This window comes from Cynocephalus volans, chromosome 13 (genome assembly GCF_027409185.1).
Source record: "Cynocephalus volans isolate mCynVol1 chromosome 13, mCynVol1.pri, whole genome shotgun sequence".
Taxonomy (NCBI): domain Eukaryota; kingdom Metazoa; phylum Chordata; class Mammalia; order Dermoptera; family Cynocephalidae; genus Cynocephalus; species Cynocephalus volans.
The window spans coordinates 20,075,968-20,096,983 of record NC_084472.1 but is presented as its reverse complement, the minus strand read 5'-3'; the positions used below and the strand labels follow the sequence as shown (position 1 = coordinate 20,096,983).

Below are 21,016 nucleotides of genomic sequence, written 5' to 3'. Positions count from 1 at the left end.
CAGACTCTCACTGCTTTTACCTAGATTCAGATTTTCTTGAATGTTTCTTCATTTGCTGTATGCACTTATGGCCATTTCTAGAGGCTTTAAATGATTTTTTTTTAAATGTTCACCAATTAAATTTTTGTTTTTCTGAAGAGAGCATCTACAAAACTCCTTACTCTGCTGTTCTGGAAGTCTTTCCTCCCTTCTGCATTATTTTGACTATATTTGTGCGAGCTAGGAGGAAAAGGAAGGATTTGGGGTATGACATTTAGGCTTATAAGCAAACGGGGAGATGGCTAGGACTGGGGCTACAGGCTCAAAATGATGTAGAGAGAAGTATGGGGCAGAGGAAGAAGAAGGATAAAAGAACCACAGCTAACACACAATCAAGTGTACCCTGGGCTCTAAGAGCATTACCTGTCAGCACATATGTAAGCATCACAGCAATGTGATGAGGTGGGCACCATTACTAGGAAACTGAGGAACACGGAGGTTAAGCAACTTGCCAATGTTGATAACTAGTACAACCCTTGCTCTTTATACTACTTTGTCCTCCAACTTAGGGGATGCCTTTTCCTGCTCCTTTCCCCCACTCACAGTTCCTTAGTGTGGCTGATCTTGCAGATGAGACTGCTTGATACCTATTCTAACCTCCTCCTAGTTTCAGAGGCTGGAAAGCTAAAAACAGCACTTCTCAGATTCTCTTGGGGCTGGTCTCTCGATGCCAATTGGGTTTTGCAAATTAGAAATAATAAGATCAGACAGATGGGGAGTAAGGAGGAGGCTGTCTTCCTGCTGCTCACTGAGCCTTCCTGCAGCTGTGCTCTGTCTCTGGCTTCTCGGGTGCCAAGAGGTGGCTGTGGAGGCAGCAGCACCGTGGTCTTCCCAGCCTTGCGCTGTGCCACGGCAGCCTGGACTTAAAACCTGGCCATTCTATCCTAGGCCTCCTTGAGGCCCAGCCTAGAGCCTGCTGCTCCAGGTCTTACCACCTAATTACCTGTAGTGAGTGTCCTTCTGTCTATAATACCCGGAGTGGTGTTAATCTCCTGCCCTGAGCCCTGGCTGATCATGTTTTCTTCTTTCTCCTCCCTTCCCCTTACAACACTGGCTGCAGTGAGGAGAAAGCAGGGGATTAGAACTTGGCAAAATTTTGGGCCGACCCCGTGGCTCACTCAGGAGAGTGCGGCACTGGGAGTGCAGCAGCGCTTCCGCCGCGGGTTCGGATCCTATATAAGGATGGCCAGTGCGCTCACTGGCTGAGTGTGGTGTGGGCGACACCAAGCCAAGGGTTGCGATCCCCTTACCGGTCACAAAAAAAGGACAAAAAAAAAAAAGAACTTGGCAAATTTATTCATTCATATGTTCATTTGCCCAGTGTTTACTTCAACCTATTGTGCTCTAGGGACGGAGCCAGACACCTCCTCCTCCCAACCTCCACCCCTCAGTGACTCTTACTAGGATGGGGAAGGAGGAGTTGGTGGTTTTGTGGCTCTGTGGCTTTGTATATGCTGTTCCTTCTCTGCCTTGCGTCCTCTTCTCATCTACCTGGCAGGTTCCTAAACACTGTTCAGATACCACCTCCTCTCCAGAGCCGGGATTTGAATCCAGGCGGCTGACTCCACAGCCCATGTGCTTAACTACTAGGGAGGATTGGAAAGACAAAAGAAGGGAGGTGACAAAATCCAGGTAGCACAGTCACAAGGCATACACATGTATAAGCCAGGGGCTAATTTATTAAACTGCAGGCCACACAGCTCTGCCAGAAAGATCCTCTGTGTCCCCTCAGGAGGAGATTTATCTTGGGAGACTGATGATCAATATGCTGTGTTTTGGCCACTTACCTTGGCAAATAGGGAATGAGTAGAAACCGGAGCAGCAGGTATCACACCGAGGGCCCTGAACCCCAGGGCGGCACAGGCACCTGCCACGGGCATCACATATTTCAGGGAGAACACCCGCCAAGTTACAGTCACACTCTGCGAAGAACAAGAGACTTTCAGAGGGGGAATCCATCCTCCATTCCTTTGCTAGTTGCTTTCTTCCCCCAGGTTTCTGCCGTGAAAATGTAGATTATGAATTCCCTCTGGTGTGTCAACATTCTTAACCCAGAGGACTACGTCTTAAACGGAAATAGAATGAATATTCAGAAAAGGTCAGATGGTCATGAGTTTACAAAACAGTTATAATCTTTTAACATCTACCCCTGTAGAAATTCTTTTTTTCCCCTCCAAATCTGAGCCTTGTACGGTAAAACCTCAACTTAGTAAATTTCCATCTAATGACGATCTTGAACTAAACATATTTCTACCTTCTAGCTTCTTCCATTTTTTAGAAAAAAAAGAAACCAACATAAATTCAGCCCTGCTACGTGCCAGATGTGCTTTGGGGACTTCCCTCGGACTGTCCCACTTAATCCTCCAGGCACGTGGCCTTCTCAGAGGCCAGGCTGCTTCTGATGTCTCCGTCAAGTGCTTTCCCACCTCAGGACCTTTGCTCAGGCTCTTCCCTCTGCCTGACCCACCCCTACCTTGGTTCTTGGCACAGCAACTGTTTCCTGTCCATCAGTTCAAATGCCAGCTCCTCAGAACGTCTCCCTGACCAGTCTGTATAAACCGCTCCCTTCCCCACCCCCCACCATTCTGTATCTTAGCTGTCTGTGTCTGTCTTCCACAACACTTTAATTTTTGAAAACCCTTATTGGCCTGTGACTTGATTTGACCAGTAGAATGAGGTGAAAGTGCTGTCCTGTGACTGCAGAGCCCAGGTCACCACAGACATTAAGTTTCCACCCTCACCCTCTGGGAATCCTGAGGCTGCCATGAGTGGGACTCACAGTCTGGTCTCCTCAAGGACAAAATGCCACATGGAGAGAGATGCCACCTGTCCCAGCTGAGCCCAGCCCCAGCAGACCCTATGGCAAGGCCAGCAGAACTGCACAACCGACCCACACAACTGTGGGAAATAACCCTGTTGTTTCAAGCCACTAACTTTGGGGGTGATTTATTCTACAGAAACGGATGGGTGAGACACCCGGCAGGCTGGACACTTAGTGAGAGCTCACCACAGGACCCCAGTGCCATCACACTGTATTTCTCAGTAAATAACTTTCTCAGAAACACAGGGCTCTTTCTCAACTTCGTTATGAATGGATAAATAATGAAGTCAATCAAGAGCCCTGTAAGATAGGCAAGCATTTTATAGTTGGGGAAAAAGATGCTCAGAAAGTTTAATTAACTTGCCAAGGTCACAAAGCCAGGTGGGCAGAGTCAGAATTCAAACCCAGGTCTGCCTGATTCCAAAGCCCATGTTCTTTCTATTATACTAAGAATAAAAGCTGACAGTGATTTTAAAAGCAACTTTCGGGGTATGTCCTGGATTAGATCCACTGACAGGCGTTAGGCCCCAAATTGGGTGTTTTAAAAATGCATGAATAGAAGACCAAATTGAAGTGGTTATCCGTGCATTCAAATTCCCAAATAAACCTAATTGCATTAATTGAAACTTCTTTTGCTCCAGGCTATTTTCCAAGGCCTCCCTAACATTTTGTAACTGACTTCTGAACCTCCCTTCAAGTTCAAATGAATTTATTTTCCTGAAGTTACCATCAGTTTACTTGGGGAGAAGAAATTGAATAACAAAGGGATTATTGTAAACAGACCATAATAGGAAATCTAAAATAGTCTTGTGGAAGAAAACCAGAGATGTGTGTTGTAACCAAGGCCCAGAAGCTAAGTTCCATTCTAGCCAATTAACAACATGGAAGGAAACATTTGCTGATACCTGCCGCGGGCAGGATCATGGCAGGCACTGTGGGAGCACAAGCCATGTCAAGCAGAGCCACCATCCTCAGGTACCCAGTGCTTGACATAGGCACAGGACAGCACCCCACGTCAATAACACATGGCAGCGCGGTTTGATCGGAGGAGTCGGGTGTGGGGAGGGCAGGTGAAGGAAACAAGCATGGTCGGGTTATGACTGACTTCGAGCTAGCCCTTGTGAGCCCAACAATCCCAGGACACTTCCCAAGCCCATTCACTCCCCTGCATTCCTGGGTGACTTTCACATCTTCTCTCTCTCCTCAACTCCAAGGCCTCTTCCCCATCCTCACTTTCTGCCCCAACCCAGTTTCTTATTTCACAAAGAAGACAAGAAACAGCCAGAAAAGAGCCTCCATGAACTTCCACCACCACACCGGCCTGCCCCTCCTCCACCCACGCCATCTGCCTTCTCTTCTATTAGTCTTTCTGTCTAAACACAGGGTAACTTTGGGGGATCCTGGGAGATCGGGGAGCAGGGGCCCTAGCCCTGCCCATGTTGCCACCACTGCCACAGCACATACAAGCCAGCAATGGAAGACAGCCGCATGTGCAGGGGTCGTAGGAGATGGGAGCTGTGGGCCCTAGCCCCGCCTCCACCACCACCATGCCACCACACATCCAGGCCAGCAACAGAGCCAGCCTCACTCCCGGGATCCTGAGAGATGGGGGCTGGGACAGCCCTGCCCTTGCCCGCAACCAGATCCTAGAAGATACTTATTAACCACGTGTATTTCTTTGGGTGTGTGACTTATCTGCTCATGTCCTTCTCCAAATTTCAGATTAGATTTTTCTAATTCATTTTTAAGAGTTCTTTTTGCAATAAAGATATTAATCTTTGTGTGTTTTTAAAAAAAGAAGAGAATAGAATAATGGTTATGAGAGGTGGGGAGGGGTGGGGGTGGCAAGGAAGATAAATGGCGGACCAATGGGGACAAAACTATGCTAAGTGAATCATCGTGCAAGATACATGAGTGTTGAAACAATACACTGTACCCCACAAAAATAAATATAAATAAAATTGAAATAAATAAATAAATAAAAGACAACTTCTTCCTGCTGTTTGCTCAATCCCAAAGCCTTGGAGTCACCCCCGAGTCCTTTCTCTCTCTCCTATTCCACATCCAGCCCAGCAGTCCTCACAAATCCTGTGGGTTGCACCTTCAGATCCTGCCCAGTCTGTCCACTTCTCCTCACTCACACTGGCACCCCCAGGGCTGAGCCCCGGTCACCTCCTCATCATGGTTCATCACAAGAGCTTCCCACCAGGTCTCTCGGCTTCTTCCCTTCTCCCCCTACAATTTGTTTTCAGCACAGCAGCCACACAGATCCTTCTTCCATGTCACTTCTCTGTGCATGACTCTTCACAGATCCATCACTTGCTGAGTAAAAGGTGAGGTCTCCACAGCGGCTGACAAGGGCTATGGTCTGGCCCCAGCATGTCCCTCCCCACTGTGGAGTACACTAACATTTATAAAGCAAACGTATTTCACAGGACCTAGTTTCCAAAGCCCTGTAGTTTCAGGTTTAACCTAACTCTTTAAAAATTACATATAGAAATGTTAACCTTGCAAAAGACAGGAAACTTTCCCCAGGCTAAAGTCTCTGTTGTAGATATAGAATTGTAACACAGCAAAATTGCTGGCTCAAAGGGTAGATGTCATTGGTGCAGGTTAACCTTACTTGACTGTTATGTAAACATACTAAGGAAATTGCTGTAGGGGAAAAAAAATGTTTGCTAAGAACAAGCTTTTGTCACTGAATCAACTTAACCTTTTGCAAATTGCATTATGGAATGTTACTTTGTTATTTCACTAATGTTACCAGCCTCTATTGTTAAACTGTACTTAGTCCTAACTTCACCTATGTTCTCTTTCTGTAACTTTCCTGGAGAATAAATACTGAGACAGAACCCTAGTTCGGGGTTAATTTCCCAAAAGAGGAATGTCTCTCTCTTGAGGGTTTCAGGAAATTAACCCCTTCAGGTTGTCTCACGGCTCAGAAGAAATGGACTTTGAGTAATCCTTTTACATCTGTCACCCCGTGTGAGGCAAAGCAACACCCACCACTCTGCCCTTCTCTCTCTCCCCTTTCATACATCTGGTCCCTTTCTGTTCACTGATCCACACCATCCCCACACCCCCACCCCCGCCCCAGGCCCAGGGACACTCCTGCTCCAGGGACTTCTCACCTGCTCTTTCCTGTGCCTGCTTTGGGGAGGCCCTCCCTGACTACCCTATTCAATTTTGCAAACCCCACATTCCCTAGTCTCCCTCCCTGCCTTATTTTATCTCCAAGGCTGCCTCTAGCCCACACCCAGACTTACTATCTTGTTGCCAAACCTGAACTCCTCTGCCAAGGAGAGCTCTCTAGAGACCATCTTCCCTGCCTGCCCACATCCTGGACACCACAGGTAGAAGGACCCCTGCATGACCTCCTCCCCAATTAGATGAGCACCTGGCCATCAGGCCTCTGCAGGTGCCCAGACTAGGAGAGGCCCGAGCATGACCCAGATGGGGTGCAGTTGTGGGCTGTGTGTATGCAGTGTGTCCCTTCTGAGTATGTGTGTGTCCCTGTGTGTGCCCCTGTGGGTATGTGCAGGAAACTGCTCACAGCTCCAGAACTGAGCCTACAGGCCTGGAATCTTCTCATATAAGTTAGTTTATGCCTATGATATGAATCCCTACCCTCCCAACCCACCACCTTAAAAGTGGCACTCTTATGTAGGACACAACCCCACATATCACAGTCTAACATATTAGATGTTTTACTTGTTCTATGGTTTATATATTATATATGTTATTGTCTAAGTCCTCCCCCTGGAATATAAACTCCAGGAGAGCTAAGAATCCTTTTTTTCTATTCCTTTCCCTACTAAGTACCCCCCAGCAGCCAGAATACTGCTTTGCACATACAAGGGAATCTTAAAATACTTAAGGAGCAAATGCTTAGGCAGGTGTCACGCTGGCATCCTCTGGTACTCGCCTCCCCACCCAAAGACTGCTTAGGCACAGCCTTGCTACTCTCTGCCCAAGGGCTTTTTTGTTTTGGGCTGCAGAAGCTCCTCAGCCTTCCTGCAGGCCAACCTGTAAGTGCCAGAGAGTTAATGCCCCAGAAGCAGTCCTCCACTAAAAGCAGATAACTGATGTACCCCTTGTACAGGGTTAACTCTGAGCAAGTTCTGTGCTGTCTCCTAGAGTTGCTTAGAGGGCTGCAGCTCCAGGTGCCACAGTAGGACCTTGCTGGCATCTTTACAATGGCTCCTTCCATTCCCTGACTCGTTTCCTTCCTGGTGTTTCTTAGAGTCTGTTTTTGGAGAACCCAAATAAGACAGTAGACAACTGGCTGCCACTGGAGATTTTTGAGCAAGCTAGTGATATATAATCCAAGCTCTATTTAGTTTTTTAAAGCAAGTAGTGCCATTGCAAAAGACAGACTGGAGTAGAAAATAACAGGTAGTAAGCAGGTCAGATAGGACAGAGCTGCAAGGTACCTGCCATGCTCCAGGAAGGAGGCCTTGAACTTGGGCTTGGCAGTGTGCACAGGAAGTAGAAAAAGGACATGCAGCATCACATTTCCATTGAAGTTAAACCAAGAGAGAGATTACTTGCCTTTTATATCTCCAGCTTCTGGATCTTCTGGACTTGGAGTAGAAATAGGAAAAATGGGAATTCCTATAAAAATATTTATTTAAAAATACAAAAAACAATTAAGGAGATAGGAAAGTAAAACATTAAATTGCATTAGGTGAGAAGCAGCCTTCTCTCACTTAGTGAAAAGTAGCACAGAGGCTAATTTAAAGAAAGGCAATATTGCTATATTTCAAATGTGTCTAGTAATTGAAACCAGACTGGTCAGATATTCTAATTTGCATACATATTAATAAACAGAAACAGATGTTTTGTGCTCACAATAGCTAAGTCTCAGCCTAAGCAGGGATGAGCTTGGCTTTTTTAACATCTTCATGGGTTTTTTTAATGTAAAATTCAGACTAGCTTTTAAAAAATGTTTTCTTTCAAGATTTTACCCTGAAGTCTTGTTTATCTTATAAAACTGCTTTAGGTTTCTTCTTCTTTTTTTTTCTTCACTAAAAAGGCAAGTGCAATTTCTGCTCAGCTCGTATCCAATAATCGCAGATCCTAAATTGATCAAGTCCCAATATTGCATTTAGGCTTAAAACATTGATTCCTTTAAATGTAAGGTAATTGTATAATTTTTCATCCAAACTAGGATAATCTCAACAGTGAAAGTGGGTGCTATTTTAATAATTACCCCACGACAGCAGGTATAAACTGGAATATACAGTTACTCCATTCACATGAGTCCTGCCCCTGTGTCCTGCAACTCAGGGTACTTTTCCTGTGATAGATCCACAGGAGTTACAAGAGTGGGAATGGTCAATAACTGATGTAGCAATGCGGGGGGCTGGGGAAGGGGTCCCTTCCTGAGACAGTGTTTCTTTGTCCTAACCCAAAAGGGCAGTTTTTCCACTGTTGCAGAACAAACAGAAACTACACTCTTGTCAATCTGCACAGCTGATTTCACAGATTCTCCTGCTTCGTGCTCTGCAGTGTTTCTGACAGACCTAAGTCTTCTCTCTTGGAGATGCTGAGATGTTGTCTTACATCACTGCAGTGGGATGCATGTGGGGCCCTGATAAGCTGGCCTACAGTGCAGTGGGAAAGGAAACAGCCCCCTGACCCACCGAAGCACTATAAGTACACAATGAACACCTGGAAGTCCATGACATTTCTTCTAGGTTTATGAAAAAGAATCAACACACGGGTTACCATTAAGTTAAAATTGTCAATATTTGACCCTTTTGACCTACTGAGATGGCAATGTCTATGGTAAAATGTAACACTTTAGAGATGAATAAGACTATAAAATGTACTTATGTAAAATTTATACTCCAATCCTTTGGAAATACTTTCATGTAAATATAACCTACCTGGCCCCCTTTCTGCCCACCCCCCAACCCTACCTGACATGCCCTCAGGTGTGAATGCACAAAGCAGCTGTGGACCACAAAGGGCGCCTCTTCCTCCATGGCAGCACTTACGTAAGCAGAGTGGGAAGTGGTGGTATCCTGGCGCACACTCCTCACAGTGGTCTCCCTGGAAATTTGGCTTGCAGTGGCAGCGGCCTGAGCCCTGGTCACAGTCTTCTGCATGCTCGGGGTTACAGCTGCAAGCTAAGAGAAATCCCAGTTTTGAAAGGATCAGTCCTTTGCTGTACTTAATAAGGCGACTATGTCCCAGCACTTCTCAGGACCATTTCCTGCTTGATCACTGGTCTGCAGTTATTCTTGACAGCGCACAGCCTGTTCCCTACCCCTTACCTGATGGATGGTTCATGTTGACTGACCCTCATGAGCCATCAAAGGTAAGCTTCACTGAGAATCCACACTGAGAAGTTCCTGAGAATGTCATTTATTACACTGAGTAAGAGGCAAGGCCTGCAAAGACTATGGTAAGAGCTGGGTTGGGTGGGGTGTGCTGTAGGTCCGGGCAGGTCTGCTGGGCACAGCCTTTCCTGGCTGTAAGCCAACTGTGAAGGTCCGAAAGATGGCCATCATTATGCAGTTGTGATATGGACACAAGTATGAGATGCCTAGACATGGACATACAATCTGTGGACAGCCCAGCAAGATTACATCCATCACCCAAATGTTAGATTCCAGTGATATGGCTTATTGAAGGCAGCTTTTGTAACCAAACACGATTACTTGCATTTCAGAGAGATATAGTTGGAGTATAAGAGGTTTGGCAACCCCCAATTTGGGGCTTCCCTTCACCTGGCAGGTTGTCACCCTGGATAGGGAAAATGCTGTCATAGCTCATCTGAGTACATCTCCAGTGAAGAACTTGGAGACCTGGCATCTCCTGGTGTCCTTGGCTTAATTTGTTTACACTTTACATGTCCTATGGATCCTTTACACTAAGCCTCTAATACCTCTATGCACTGCTTCAGTGAAGAAGAGAAAAACTAGAAAACTGATGAAAAAGTGAGGTTCCTAATGAGGTCTGACTACATTTTCAATGTCCTGCTTTCCCTTGCCAATGACCACTCTTGGTAGGCACAAGACATATAATGGACACACTTTGCAGGATGATGTGGAAGAAGAAAGAGAAGTGGAAATACACTTTTTAAAAAACTGATAATGTCCTAGAGCGAAGCAAATCAGTTTACACATTCTTTGGACTTAATGTCCTCAAATGTTAATAATATAATGAATTAATTTGAAGGTAGGGAGTGGGCACAGAGGTCTGATGGATCTGGGACATGGCAGACACCATCGTGCACACAATAAGCACCAGCACAAAATAGCTGCTGGCCTCGTCTTCCACTCCAGCACCAAGCCCCTCCCCGCTTCCCTTTACCAGAAGCCTCCTGACTTAGAAACAACTTTCCAGCTTCTGCATCAGCGCAGTTTTCTACCCAGTTACGTCAACCTAATGGTCCCTCCCCCCCGTACGTTTCATGCCCAACAGCTAATATAATCCCTCGCAAACCCATTGTTGCTGCTGTCCCCCATTTTCAGGGCAGCCCCGGGCTGTCCTCCATTTTGAGCACAGTCTGGCAGATTTCATTCTTTAATAAAGCTTGAACGGTACCCAGCATCTCAGCTCACTTTCTTTCAAGGTCAACTTCAGGACTGGAACTATTTTCCAACTGTGACAACCAGACAACATAAAAGATCCGAGTGTTAAATAGGCAGCAAGTTGCACATGTAGGGCAATGTCCAAGACTGATAATTCCACAGGGAAAAACAAGTGGCATTTTTCTGCATGATAAATGTGTTGTGGCATTATGGCACAGTCATGTCAGACAAAAATGAGTGACATCCTGGATCTACCAGTTAGTGGTTTTGTCCTTCAGGCAAAGATGCTTAACTACTCAGACCATTTGGTTTCCCCATATCCAAAAATTACAATAATCATACAATGTCCTAAGTTTGTTGTGATAATTAAATAATACATCCCATGAAAGCATTTAGGCAATGCCTTGCATACAGCACATGCTCAATAAAGCATAGCTACTTGCTATGAATTGAGTGTCCTACCAAAACTCATTGAAACTTGTAAGAATGTTAAGAGGGTGGGAAATCTTTTTATGGTAATTGAAAGGTAGGGCCTTTAAAAGATGATTAGATTGTGATGACCGAACCCTCATGAATAGATTAATCCATTGATGGTTTAATGGGTGGTCATGGGTGCAATTATGATGGCATTATAAGGGGACAGAATGAGAAGCTTAGCTCTTTCTTGCCCAGCCCATTTGTCACGTGATACCCTGGGTCTCCAGAGAAGAAAGCCCTCACCAGATGTGCCTCCTGAACTGCAGGTTTCCCAGCCCCCAGACTGTAAGAAATAAATCCTATTTCTTTATAAATTAGCCAGTTTCAGGTATTCTAAGTCACAGAAATGGACTAAAGCACTATTTTAAATACTGTGACTATTATTAAATCCTTGTGAACTCATTACTATACTGTCTTGACGCTAATTCTAACAAAAGATGAATTTATTGGAGATCATATGTCAAAACAACAGAAAATGGAGGAACTAGCATTTGTTGCAGTCCTAGTATGTGACAGACCAAATACTAAGTATTTTTCTAGGTACTTTTGATTGGCATTTCATTTACTCTTACGAAACATATTATCGTTTCCATTTATGTATAAGGGACCTGAGGCTCAGAGAGATTATGTAACTGTCTGAGGTCACATAGCTAAGAAGGAGCAGAACCAATAACATGAAGAGGAAGGGAATGAAGGACATGTTTAACCAATCAGGATGGAGCCTGATGCCTCCTTCAGGCAGGACGCACAGTCTAAGATACACCAAGTTGAAATGTAACTTACGGATGCAGCCATGGGGGGAGTCAACTGGAACCCCATAAGGGCGGTAATAGCCCTTAGCACACTTGTCACAGTTTACACCGGCTGTGTTGTGCTAGAAAGAAACAAAAGAAACTTAGAAGGAAGGGTACTGGAGAAGAAGTCCAGTATGTGTTATTTTGTGCTATCCACCCAGAAAAATAATTCTGTCATATACAATTGTAATTTCAAAATCTCTCTAAAAACAAGCATTGATCTTGACCTTGAGTCTCCAAGATTTACCGCAGGACACTGGCTTAACCTTGGCTCTGGATTTTTTTTTCCCATTGGAAGAGAAAATGAGGAAAAGCTCCACAAACTAGACAGACCAGGTTTCCCTTCTACCAAAGAGTTTGCTTTAATAAATCATTTGAGTGACAAAAAAAACCTCAGGAGGACCATTCCCCACAACTTCATTCAGAAGAACTGGTGAATGGATGAATAAATCACCTTTAGGTTTAACCCAAGGAATAAAGGGTCATGTGTGCATTTAAATGTTCTCCAGTTTAGGAAGAAATGGCACAAACTGATCCTCGTCTCTTGTCGTTCTAATTTTATCTGTGCTTTAGTCATGAAACCACTTTGTGAACATTTCTATCCTGTGAGTGGAAAATGTAGGGATGAGTCTCACGCACAGAGCTCATTTTAAAGTACAATAAGTGGCTTTTTCTAGTGCACGGTTAATCCTTATAACTGCTGCAAAATCAAATTAGCCAGCATGTGTCGTCAGTTTCCAAGAACTATACACTATGGATCTAGCTCAATTCTGCCTCTCTCTCGAATTTGGAAATAATTAATAGGGCAGTGGTCTTTCATTACTGAGAGGAAAGGCAATGGGAAGTTAACAAGAACGAATATAACACACTGCGTCCCACAAAAAAGTCTGCATAGAAACACAGAGGGGAGAACAAAGACCCATTCTGTGTCCTCTCCCCTGTTTTAGATGGTTTTATTAACTACAGATTTTAATTTGTAGTTAATAAAACCATCCTTGTCCTGTGGGCTAAAATCTGAATTCACTTTAACATTGTGGCCTAAAACCCATAATGTTAACGTGATATTTACATGCATGAACATGTGGGCAAATCAGAAACTGCTGCAGGTCACCCTCCCTTCCCATCAAATGCCAGGTAACCTTCAACTCTGTGGCTTGCTACTGTGACTTATCATAGACAGAGGACACCAGGTTAACCTTGGCTCCCAAATCTGTTCTGATTGGAATAGGAGATGAGAAAATGTTCTCTGAAATGGGCAGCCCAGGCTTTTCCCTCTACCACAAAGTTTGGTTAAGGAAGCACCTGACACAGAGAAATCCTATTTTCAAGACACAAAGAACAGCAATGAAAGACCGAGAGAACAACAAATTACTCTGCCAATGGACTAAACGCCTGTGGTTTGCCTTGAAGTCATAGGACATGCACATCCTGAGGGCAAGACACACCACTTCATCTATGGACACCATGGTCTCCGCTGGACCAAGGCCAGGTCTCGACCCAACAATAGTGATGGCTCCGTAATTTCTATATTGAAGGTGCTGGGGGAAGCAATCTTGCTGGGAGCATGGGTGCTTGTAGACGCATTTGTGTGATACTTCATGTAAGATGAGAAAACATGGGGGCGGGCGCTGATGGAATCTGTGCAGGCAGTAAGCCCACCCCCACTTACCTCCTCCTGCGGCACCACCCAGAAAGGCTTTCTATGAAATGTTTACCTAGAAACGAGTCCCTGCTCTGATCAGCCTTAGGTCTGAACTCCGCCAAGCAGAACTTTTCTTAGGTGCTCTTCAGTCTTCAGCCAAACCCCATCTCTTTGTCTCTCTATCTCTCTGTCTCTTTCTCTCAGTTCCTTGACCATGCCTGTGACTGGGTTGCTGCCTCCCATTTCCATGAAACTCAAGCACATGGAGTCTACTGAGTAGTCCATTCACTGGCCACCCTTTCCAAGGAGGCCCCATAATGAACTTTCCTTACTAAGGCCTGCACGGCCCCACATGATCTGGCCTTTGCTACCTCTCTGGACTCATCCACCCCCTACTCACTCCTTGCCAGCCACACCGGCTCCTTGCTCCCCACTAAGGCCTTTTTCCCACCGCTCCTTCTGCCTGGAATGCTCTCCCCCAGACAGATGCCTGGCTCATTCCCTCACTCCTTTCAGGGCTTTACTCAAATGCTACATCTCAGGGAACTGGTCACCGTATCTAAAATTTCTCATATCCCAAACCAACAGTAAAAATAGGAAACATAGGAAATAAACATAAAATCAACACTACATGAGAATATAGCTCTTGCTGGTAAATGCTTGCCCTGCAGGATAGCAATCTTGCTCTCATATCCTGGCTGCTTGGCTACCTGAAAGTCTCAAGGGTCAGCCTGCCATTGATGGTCCCACTTCGCGTCATTAGCCCAGAGCTGAGAGCAGTTATTTCATCATCCTCCCATTGCCAGCACTACACAGAAAATGTGGCAAACAGCCTGGTTCCTGGGTTTCTCGAAAGCTGACCTTGCTCTAGGGTATGTGTCTTCTACCAAAAAACCCAGACTTGGTCCTGAAGCGTCACCTTACGAGGGCCAAGACGACTAGCCCTGCAGCAGCAGCAGTGTTTCCGCCACTCTGTCCCCCAGTCAAGACTCCCCTTGTCCCTTCTGGATATGGCCTAAGATAAGGTTAATTTTTTTCCCCAAATGAAGAGCCAATTGTCCTAGCATCATTTATGTAATGTCCATCTTTCTTTTCCATTAGAAGTGCCAATTTTATTTTAAATCAAATTTTAACATCTACGTGAATTTATTTCTAGATTTTCTATTAGGTTCTATTGGTCTATTTATTCCTACATTGAGTCCGTATTCAGTACAGACTCATGATAGTTTTGACATCTTGAAAGACAAATTTCTCCATAACTGTTCATCTTTTCTAAACGACTTGTTTATTCTCATATATTGTTTTAGTGATAAAAACATTAAACTCAGTCTGTCAACCTTCATAAAAATTCTTGTTGGAATTCTGATTGTGATTGGACTGAATTTATAGATTGGTTTCAGATAAATGGTATATTTATAATATGAAGTCTGGAAACACACTATGCCTCTCTGTATATGCCTTCTTTTATAAATTTCAATAAAGTTTTGTGGGTTTGACTGCAGCTCCAGAATTTCTTCAATCTGTCACCTCTTGGAGCACCTCTAAATAATTCCAACATTCACAGCTGTGTTCTCCTTCATGTATGTGTTTTACTTTCTATCGTTCTAGAATCTTGAAATTCTGGTCTGTCGATGACACTCTCTCCTATTTTCCATGCTATGATGTGTTCTGGAAGGAGGAAGTACTTTGTTTTCACTGTCTTCTCTGTCACCTTGTGGGGTTTGCAGCAGAGGGAACATACCATATGTGCTCCATCTGCTTCCTGATTCCATCTCTCAGCTTTGTGCAATGTGTGTGTGGGAGACAAACGGTTTGGAAACAATGAGACCAACACATCAAGGGCACAAACAACTAGGCAGCAGGCTTGAGACTTAGATCAGAAGTCATGTCTCTACAGAAGAGGCTCAAGACTTTGTTTTAGCTAATGGAGATCTTCCAGCATCATCTCAAACAACACAGGTAATCTTCACTCTTAGCCAGGTACATCAATGTCTCACCAAAGGGAAAGATATCAAGACAGAGTCGATCCAAAATTGCTGTGCTCCCAGCCTTCCTCTTTCATTGCTCTTTTCTCCCAACATTTCATGATGAAAATTTTCCAATTTTACAGTGAACACCTACATACCCCCATTAGAGTTTACTGTAAACATTTGACTATACTTGTTTTATACATAATTATCCAACCACTCATTCCTCTATCCATCCACTAATACATCTTATTTTTTATGCATTTAAAAATAAATTATGGATATCAATCACATTCCCTTAAATACTTCAGCATGCATGTAATTAACTGGAATTCAGTATTTGTTTATAATTTTTTCTTTTGCTGTAATATGTATATACAGTAAGTGCAAAACTCTTAATTGTACATTCACTGAATTATCTGTGATTCACACATCTGTGAAATTCAATTCACAGATATAGAAAAATATCATCACTCCAGAAAGTTCCCCATGCCCTTTCCCAGTCAATCCCCATCACCAACTCCCCAGAGTCAACCACAGTTCTGATATTTTCCCACTATTGATTAGTTTAGCCTGTTAAAAACTTTCATTTAAATTACTCTCATACTATACTATGGTTTTTGTTAGTCATCTTCCACTCAGCATCATGTTTTTTAGGTTCTTCCATATTGTCGCAGGTATCTGTAGTCTGTCCCACTCTATTGTGCCTTATATTCCATCGTATGAATATGCCAGAGTTTCTTTATCCATTCTACTGTTGATGGTCACCTGGTCTATTTCCAGTTTGGGGATATTTGCATAAAGCTGCTATAAACGTTTTATAAACATACATTTCCATTTCTTGTGGATAAATGCCTAAGAATGGAATTTGGGAGTCATGAGGAAGGTATATGTTTAGTTTTATTTTTTTAAATGGCCAGACATTTTCCCAGAGCGGTGGTACCATCCTTCACTCACACCAACAATGTATGATAAGTATGGTTGCTTCACATCCTCACCAAAATTTGGTGCTATTAGTCTTTTTAAGAATAGCCATCCAGGTGAGTATGCAGTGGTCACTGTAATTTTAATTGGCATTTCTCTAATGACTAATGATGGTAAGCCTTTGTTGTGTACCTACTGGTCATTCATGTACACTGTAGCAACTTTTGTGAAGTGGCTATTCACATTTTTTGCAATATTTTGGAGGTTGTCTTTTTTATAAGTGAACTTTTCAAGTTCTTTATATATCCTAGATACCAACCATTCATGAGATTTATGTTTTGTGACTGTTTTCTGTCTGTGGCTTCCCTGTTCTTTTGTGCACAGAAGTTTTTAATTTTGGTCTAATTTGTCAGTTTTTCATGGTTGTCACTTTCTGTGACTTAAGAAAACTTAGCCCATCCTCCAAATCATAAAGGTATTTTTCCATATTTTTCTCTGAAATGTTACAGTTTTAGCTTTACTTTAGGTCTATAATCCATGATGATTTAACTTTCATCTAGGATTTGAAGCAGGGACCAAGGTTTAATCTTTTCCATATAAATATCCAGTTATCCCAGGACCATTTGTTGAAAGGACTTTCTTTCCCCTTATTGTATTGCTTTGGTCCTTTTATCAAAAATCAGATGTCCCTATAAGTGTGTCTGACTTTGTGCTCCCCATTTGGTTACACTGATCTCCTTGTCTGTCCTTCTGTTAGTATCACACTGTTTTGATTACTTTGTAGTTAGTAGCTTTATAGTTAGTCTTGAAGTAAAATAGTCCTCCAGCTTTATTCTGCCTTTTCAAGACAACTTTGGATATTCTAGATGATTTACATATCCATATAAATTTTAAAATCTACTTGTAAATTTCTACCCCCAAACCTGCATTCAGTCTTTCGGTCAATTTGGAGAGAATTAACATCTTGACAATATTAAGTCTTCCAACCCATAAACATGTTATATCTTCCCATTTATTTAAGTCTTTCTAAATTTCTCTCAGTAATGTTTTTTAGTTTTAGTATGGAGGTCTTGCATGCCTTTTGATTAACTATTTATATATTTTTACATTATTTCAAATTAAAGTTTTATTTTCCTATTGTTTGCTGCTAGTATATAAAAATGTGATAAACTTTTATAAATTATCACTGTATCCTGCAATCTTACTAAATTTACTTATAAGTTCTAGTTGTTTTGTATATTCCCTAAAATTTTCTACATAAAAGAATCATGTCATCTGAAAATAGAGACAGTTTTACTTCCTTTCCAATCATAATGCTTTTTATTTCTTTTTCTTACCTTACGGCAATGGTTAGCACCTCCAGGGCACTGTTAACAGAAGTGGTAAAGAACAAACATCTTTTCCTTGTTTCTAATATTTAGAAGGAAAGCATTCAGTATTTCACCACTAATATGATGTTAGTTGTAGGTTTTTCATAAATGCCCTTTATCAGATTGCTGAAATTCACTTCTACTCACATATTCCTAGTTTGCTAAGAGCTTTCACCATAAAATGGTATCAATTTTCTCTAATGGTATTTCACATGATTCTTTTCCTTTATTCTGATAATGTGATTAATTACATAGATTGATTTTTGAATGTTCAATCAACCTTGCTTTCCTGAGATAAACCAATTGTCATAATGTATTATCCTCATTATATATGGCGGAATTTGTTTTTCTGATATTCTGTAACATATTTTTGAATCCATGATATTCATGAGAGATATTGGTCAGCAATTTTATTTTAAGTAGTAATGTCTGCCATTTTTGTTGTTAAGGTTATGCTGGCCTCATCAAATAAGTGTCTTTCCTCTGTTTTCTTCCTTTTTTTTTTTTTTGATTTTGTTTTTTATTTTGTTGTAAATTAACAAATTATAATAGCATATATTTATAGGGTACAAAGTGATGTGATGATATATGCATACAATGTGGAATGATTAAATAAAGCTGATTAACATATCCATCACCTCAAATACTTATCATTTTTTGTGGTGAGAACATTTTTTTTTTCTTAATTTTATTTTATCGATATACAATGTGGTTAATTATTGTGGCCCATTACTGAAACCTCCCTCCCTCCTCCCTCTCCCCAATCCCACCCAACAACGTCCTTTCTGTTTCCTTGTCGTATCAACTTCAAGGAACTGTAGTTGTTATGTCTTCCCCCCCCCGCCCCAGTTTTTTTGTGTGAGTGTGTGTGAATTTTATTTATTTTTAGCTCCCACCAATAAGTGAGAACGTGGTATTTCTCTTTCTGTGCCTGACTTGTTTCACTTAATATAACTCTCTCAAGGTCCATCCATGTTGTTGCAAATGGCAGTATTTCATTCGTTTTTATAGCTGAGTAGTATTCCATTGTGTAGATGTACCACATTTTCCGTATCCATTCATCCAATGATGGGCATTTGGCCTGGTTCCAACTCTTGGCTATTGTAAAGAGTGCTGCAATGAACATTGGGGAACAGGTATACCTTCGACTTGATGATTTCCATTCCTCTGGGTATATTCCCAACAGTGGGATAGCTGGGTCGTATGGTAGATCTATCTGCAATTGTTTGAGGAACCTCCATACCATTTTCCATAGAAGCTGCACCATTTTGCAGTCCCACCAACAACGTATGAGAGTTCCTTTTTCTCCGCAACCTCGCCAGCATTTATTGTTCAGAGTCTTTTGGATTTTAGTCATCCTAACTGGGGTGAGATGGTATCTCAGTGTGGTTTTGATTTGCACTTCCCGGATGCTGAGTGATGTTGAGCATTTTTTCATATGTCTGTTGGCCATTTGTATATCTTCCTTAGAGAAATACCTACTTAGCTCTTTTGCCCATTTTTTAATTGGGTTGCTTGTTTTTTTCTTGTAAAGTTGTTTGAGTTCCTTGTATATTCTGTATATTAATCCTTTGTCAAATGTATATTTTGCAAATATTTTCTCCCACTCTGTTGGTTGTCTTTTAACTCTGTTAATTGTTTCTTTTGCTGTGCAGAAGCTCTTTAGTTTGATATAATCCCATTTGTTTATTTTTCCTTTGGTTGCCCGTGCTTTTGGGGTCGTATTCATGAAGTCTGTGTCCAGTCCTATTTCCTAAAGTGTCTCTCCTATGTTTTCTTTAAGAAGTTTTATTGTTTCAGGGTGTATATTTAATTCTTTAATCCATTTTGAGTTGAGTTTAGTGTATAGTGAAAGGTATGGGTCTAGTTTCATTCTCCTGCATATTGATATCCAGTTCTTCCAGCACCATTTGCTAAAGAGGCAGTCTCTTCCCCAGTGTATAGGCTTGGTGCCTTTGTCAAAGATCAGATGGCTGTAGGTGTGTGCACTGATTTCTGGATTCTCTATTCTATTCCATTGATCAGTGTGTCTGTTTTTATGCCAGTACCATACAGCTTTGGTTATTATAGCTTTGTAGTATAGTTTAAAGTCAGGTAGTGTTATGCCTCCAGCTTTATTTTTTTTGCTCAGCATTGCTTTGGCTGTGCATGGTCTTTTGTAATTCCATATAAATGTCTGGATAGTTCTTTCCATTTCTGAGAAAAGTGTCATTGGAATTTTGATGGGGATTGCATTGAATTTGTATATCACTTTGGGTAGTATGGACATTTTCACTATGTTGATTCTTCCAATCCAAGAGCATGGGATATCTTTCCATCTTCTTGTATCCTCTCTAATTTCTCTCAGCAGTGGTTTCTAGTTCTCATTATAGAGATTTTTCACATCCTTGATTAACTCAATTCCTAAGTATTTTATTTTTTTGGTGGCTATTGTAAATGGACAGGCTTTCTTGATTTCTCATTCTGCATATTCACTATTGGAGAATAGAAATGCTACTGATTTTTGTGTGTTGATTTTGTATCCTGCTACTTTGCTGAAATCATTTATCACCTCCAAGAGTTTTTTTTTGTAGAGGTTTTAGGCTGTTCGATATATAGGATCATGTCATCTGCAAACAGGGACAGTTTGACTTCATCTTTTCCAATCTGGATGCCCTTTATTTCCTTCTCTTCTCTGATTGCTCTGGCTAGTACTTCCAACACTATGTTGAATAGGAGTGGTGAGAGTAGGCATCCTTGTCTAGTTCCTGTTCTTAAAGGAAAAGCTTTCAGCTTTTCCCCATTCAGGATGATGTTGGCAGTGGGTTTATCATATATGGCTTTAATTATGTTGAGATATTTCCCGTCTATACCTAACTTATAGAGGGTCTTTGTCATGAATGAGTGTTGAATTTTATCAAATGTTTTTCAGCCTTTATAGAGATGATCATATGGTCCTTGTGTTTGACTTTATTAATATGGTGTATCACATTTATTGATTTGCGTGTGTTGAACCAACCTTGCATCCCTGGGATGAATCCCACTTGATCGTGGTGAATAATTTTACGTATGTGTTGCTGTATTCTGTTTCCTAGTGTTTTAGTGTGGATTTTTGCATCTATTTTCATCAAGGATATCGGCCTGTAGTTTTCTTTTTTGGTTATATCTTTACCTGGTTTTGGTATCAGAATGATGTTTGCTTCATAGAATGAGTTTGGGAGATTTGCGTCTGTTTCGATCTTTTGGAATAGTTTGTAAAGAATCGGTGTCAATTCCTCCTTGAATGTTTGGTAAAATTCTGCTGTGAATCCATCTGGTCCTGGGCTTTTCTTTGTTGGGAGCTTTCTGATAACAGCTTCGATCTCCTTTATTGTTATTGGTCTGTTCAGATTTTCTACATCTTCATGGCTCCGTTTTGGGAGCTTGTGTGTGTCCAGAAATTTATCCATTTCCTCCAGA

At 42.0% G+C, this 21,016-nt stretch overlaps 1 protein-coding gene across 1 annotated transcript in view; it reads right to left on the bottom strand.

Annotated features, from left to right (window-relative positions):
• Positions 1-21,016, bottom strand: part of LAMA3 (laminin subunit alpha 3) — a 242,277-nt gene that overhangs the window by 149,204 nt on the left and 72,057 nt on the right. Inside the window, exons 9-12 of the mRNA XM_063076630.1 lie at positions 11,665-11,755; positions 8,863-8,994; positions 7,412-7,474; positions 1,827-1,961 (exon numbers count right to left, since the gene is read on the bottom strand). Of these exons, the coding sequence (XP_062932700.1) occupies positions 1,827-1,961; positions 7,412-7,474; positions 8,863-8,994; positions 11,665-11,755 (421 nt within the window). The remainder of the gene's footprint in view (positions 1-1,826; positions 1,962-7,411; positions 7,475-8,862; positions 8,995-11,664; positions 11,756-21,016) is intronic.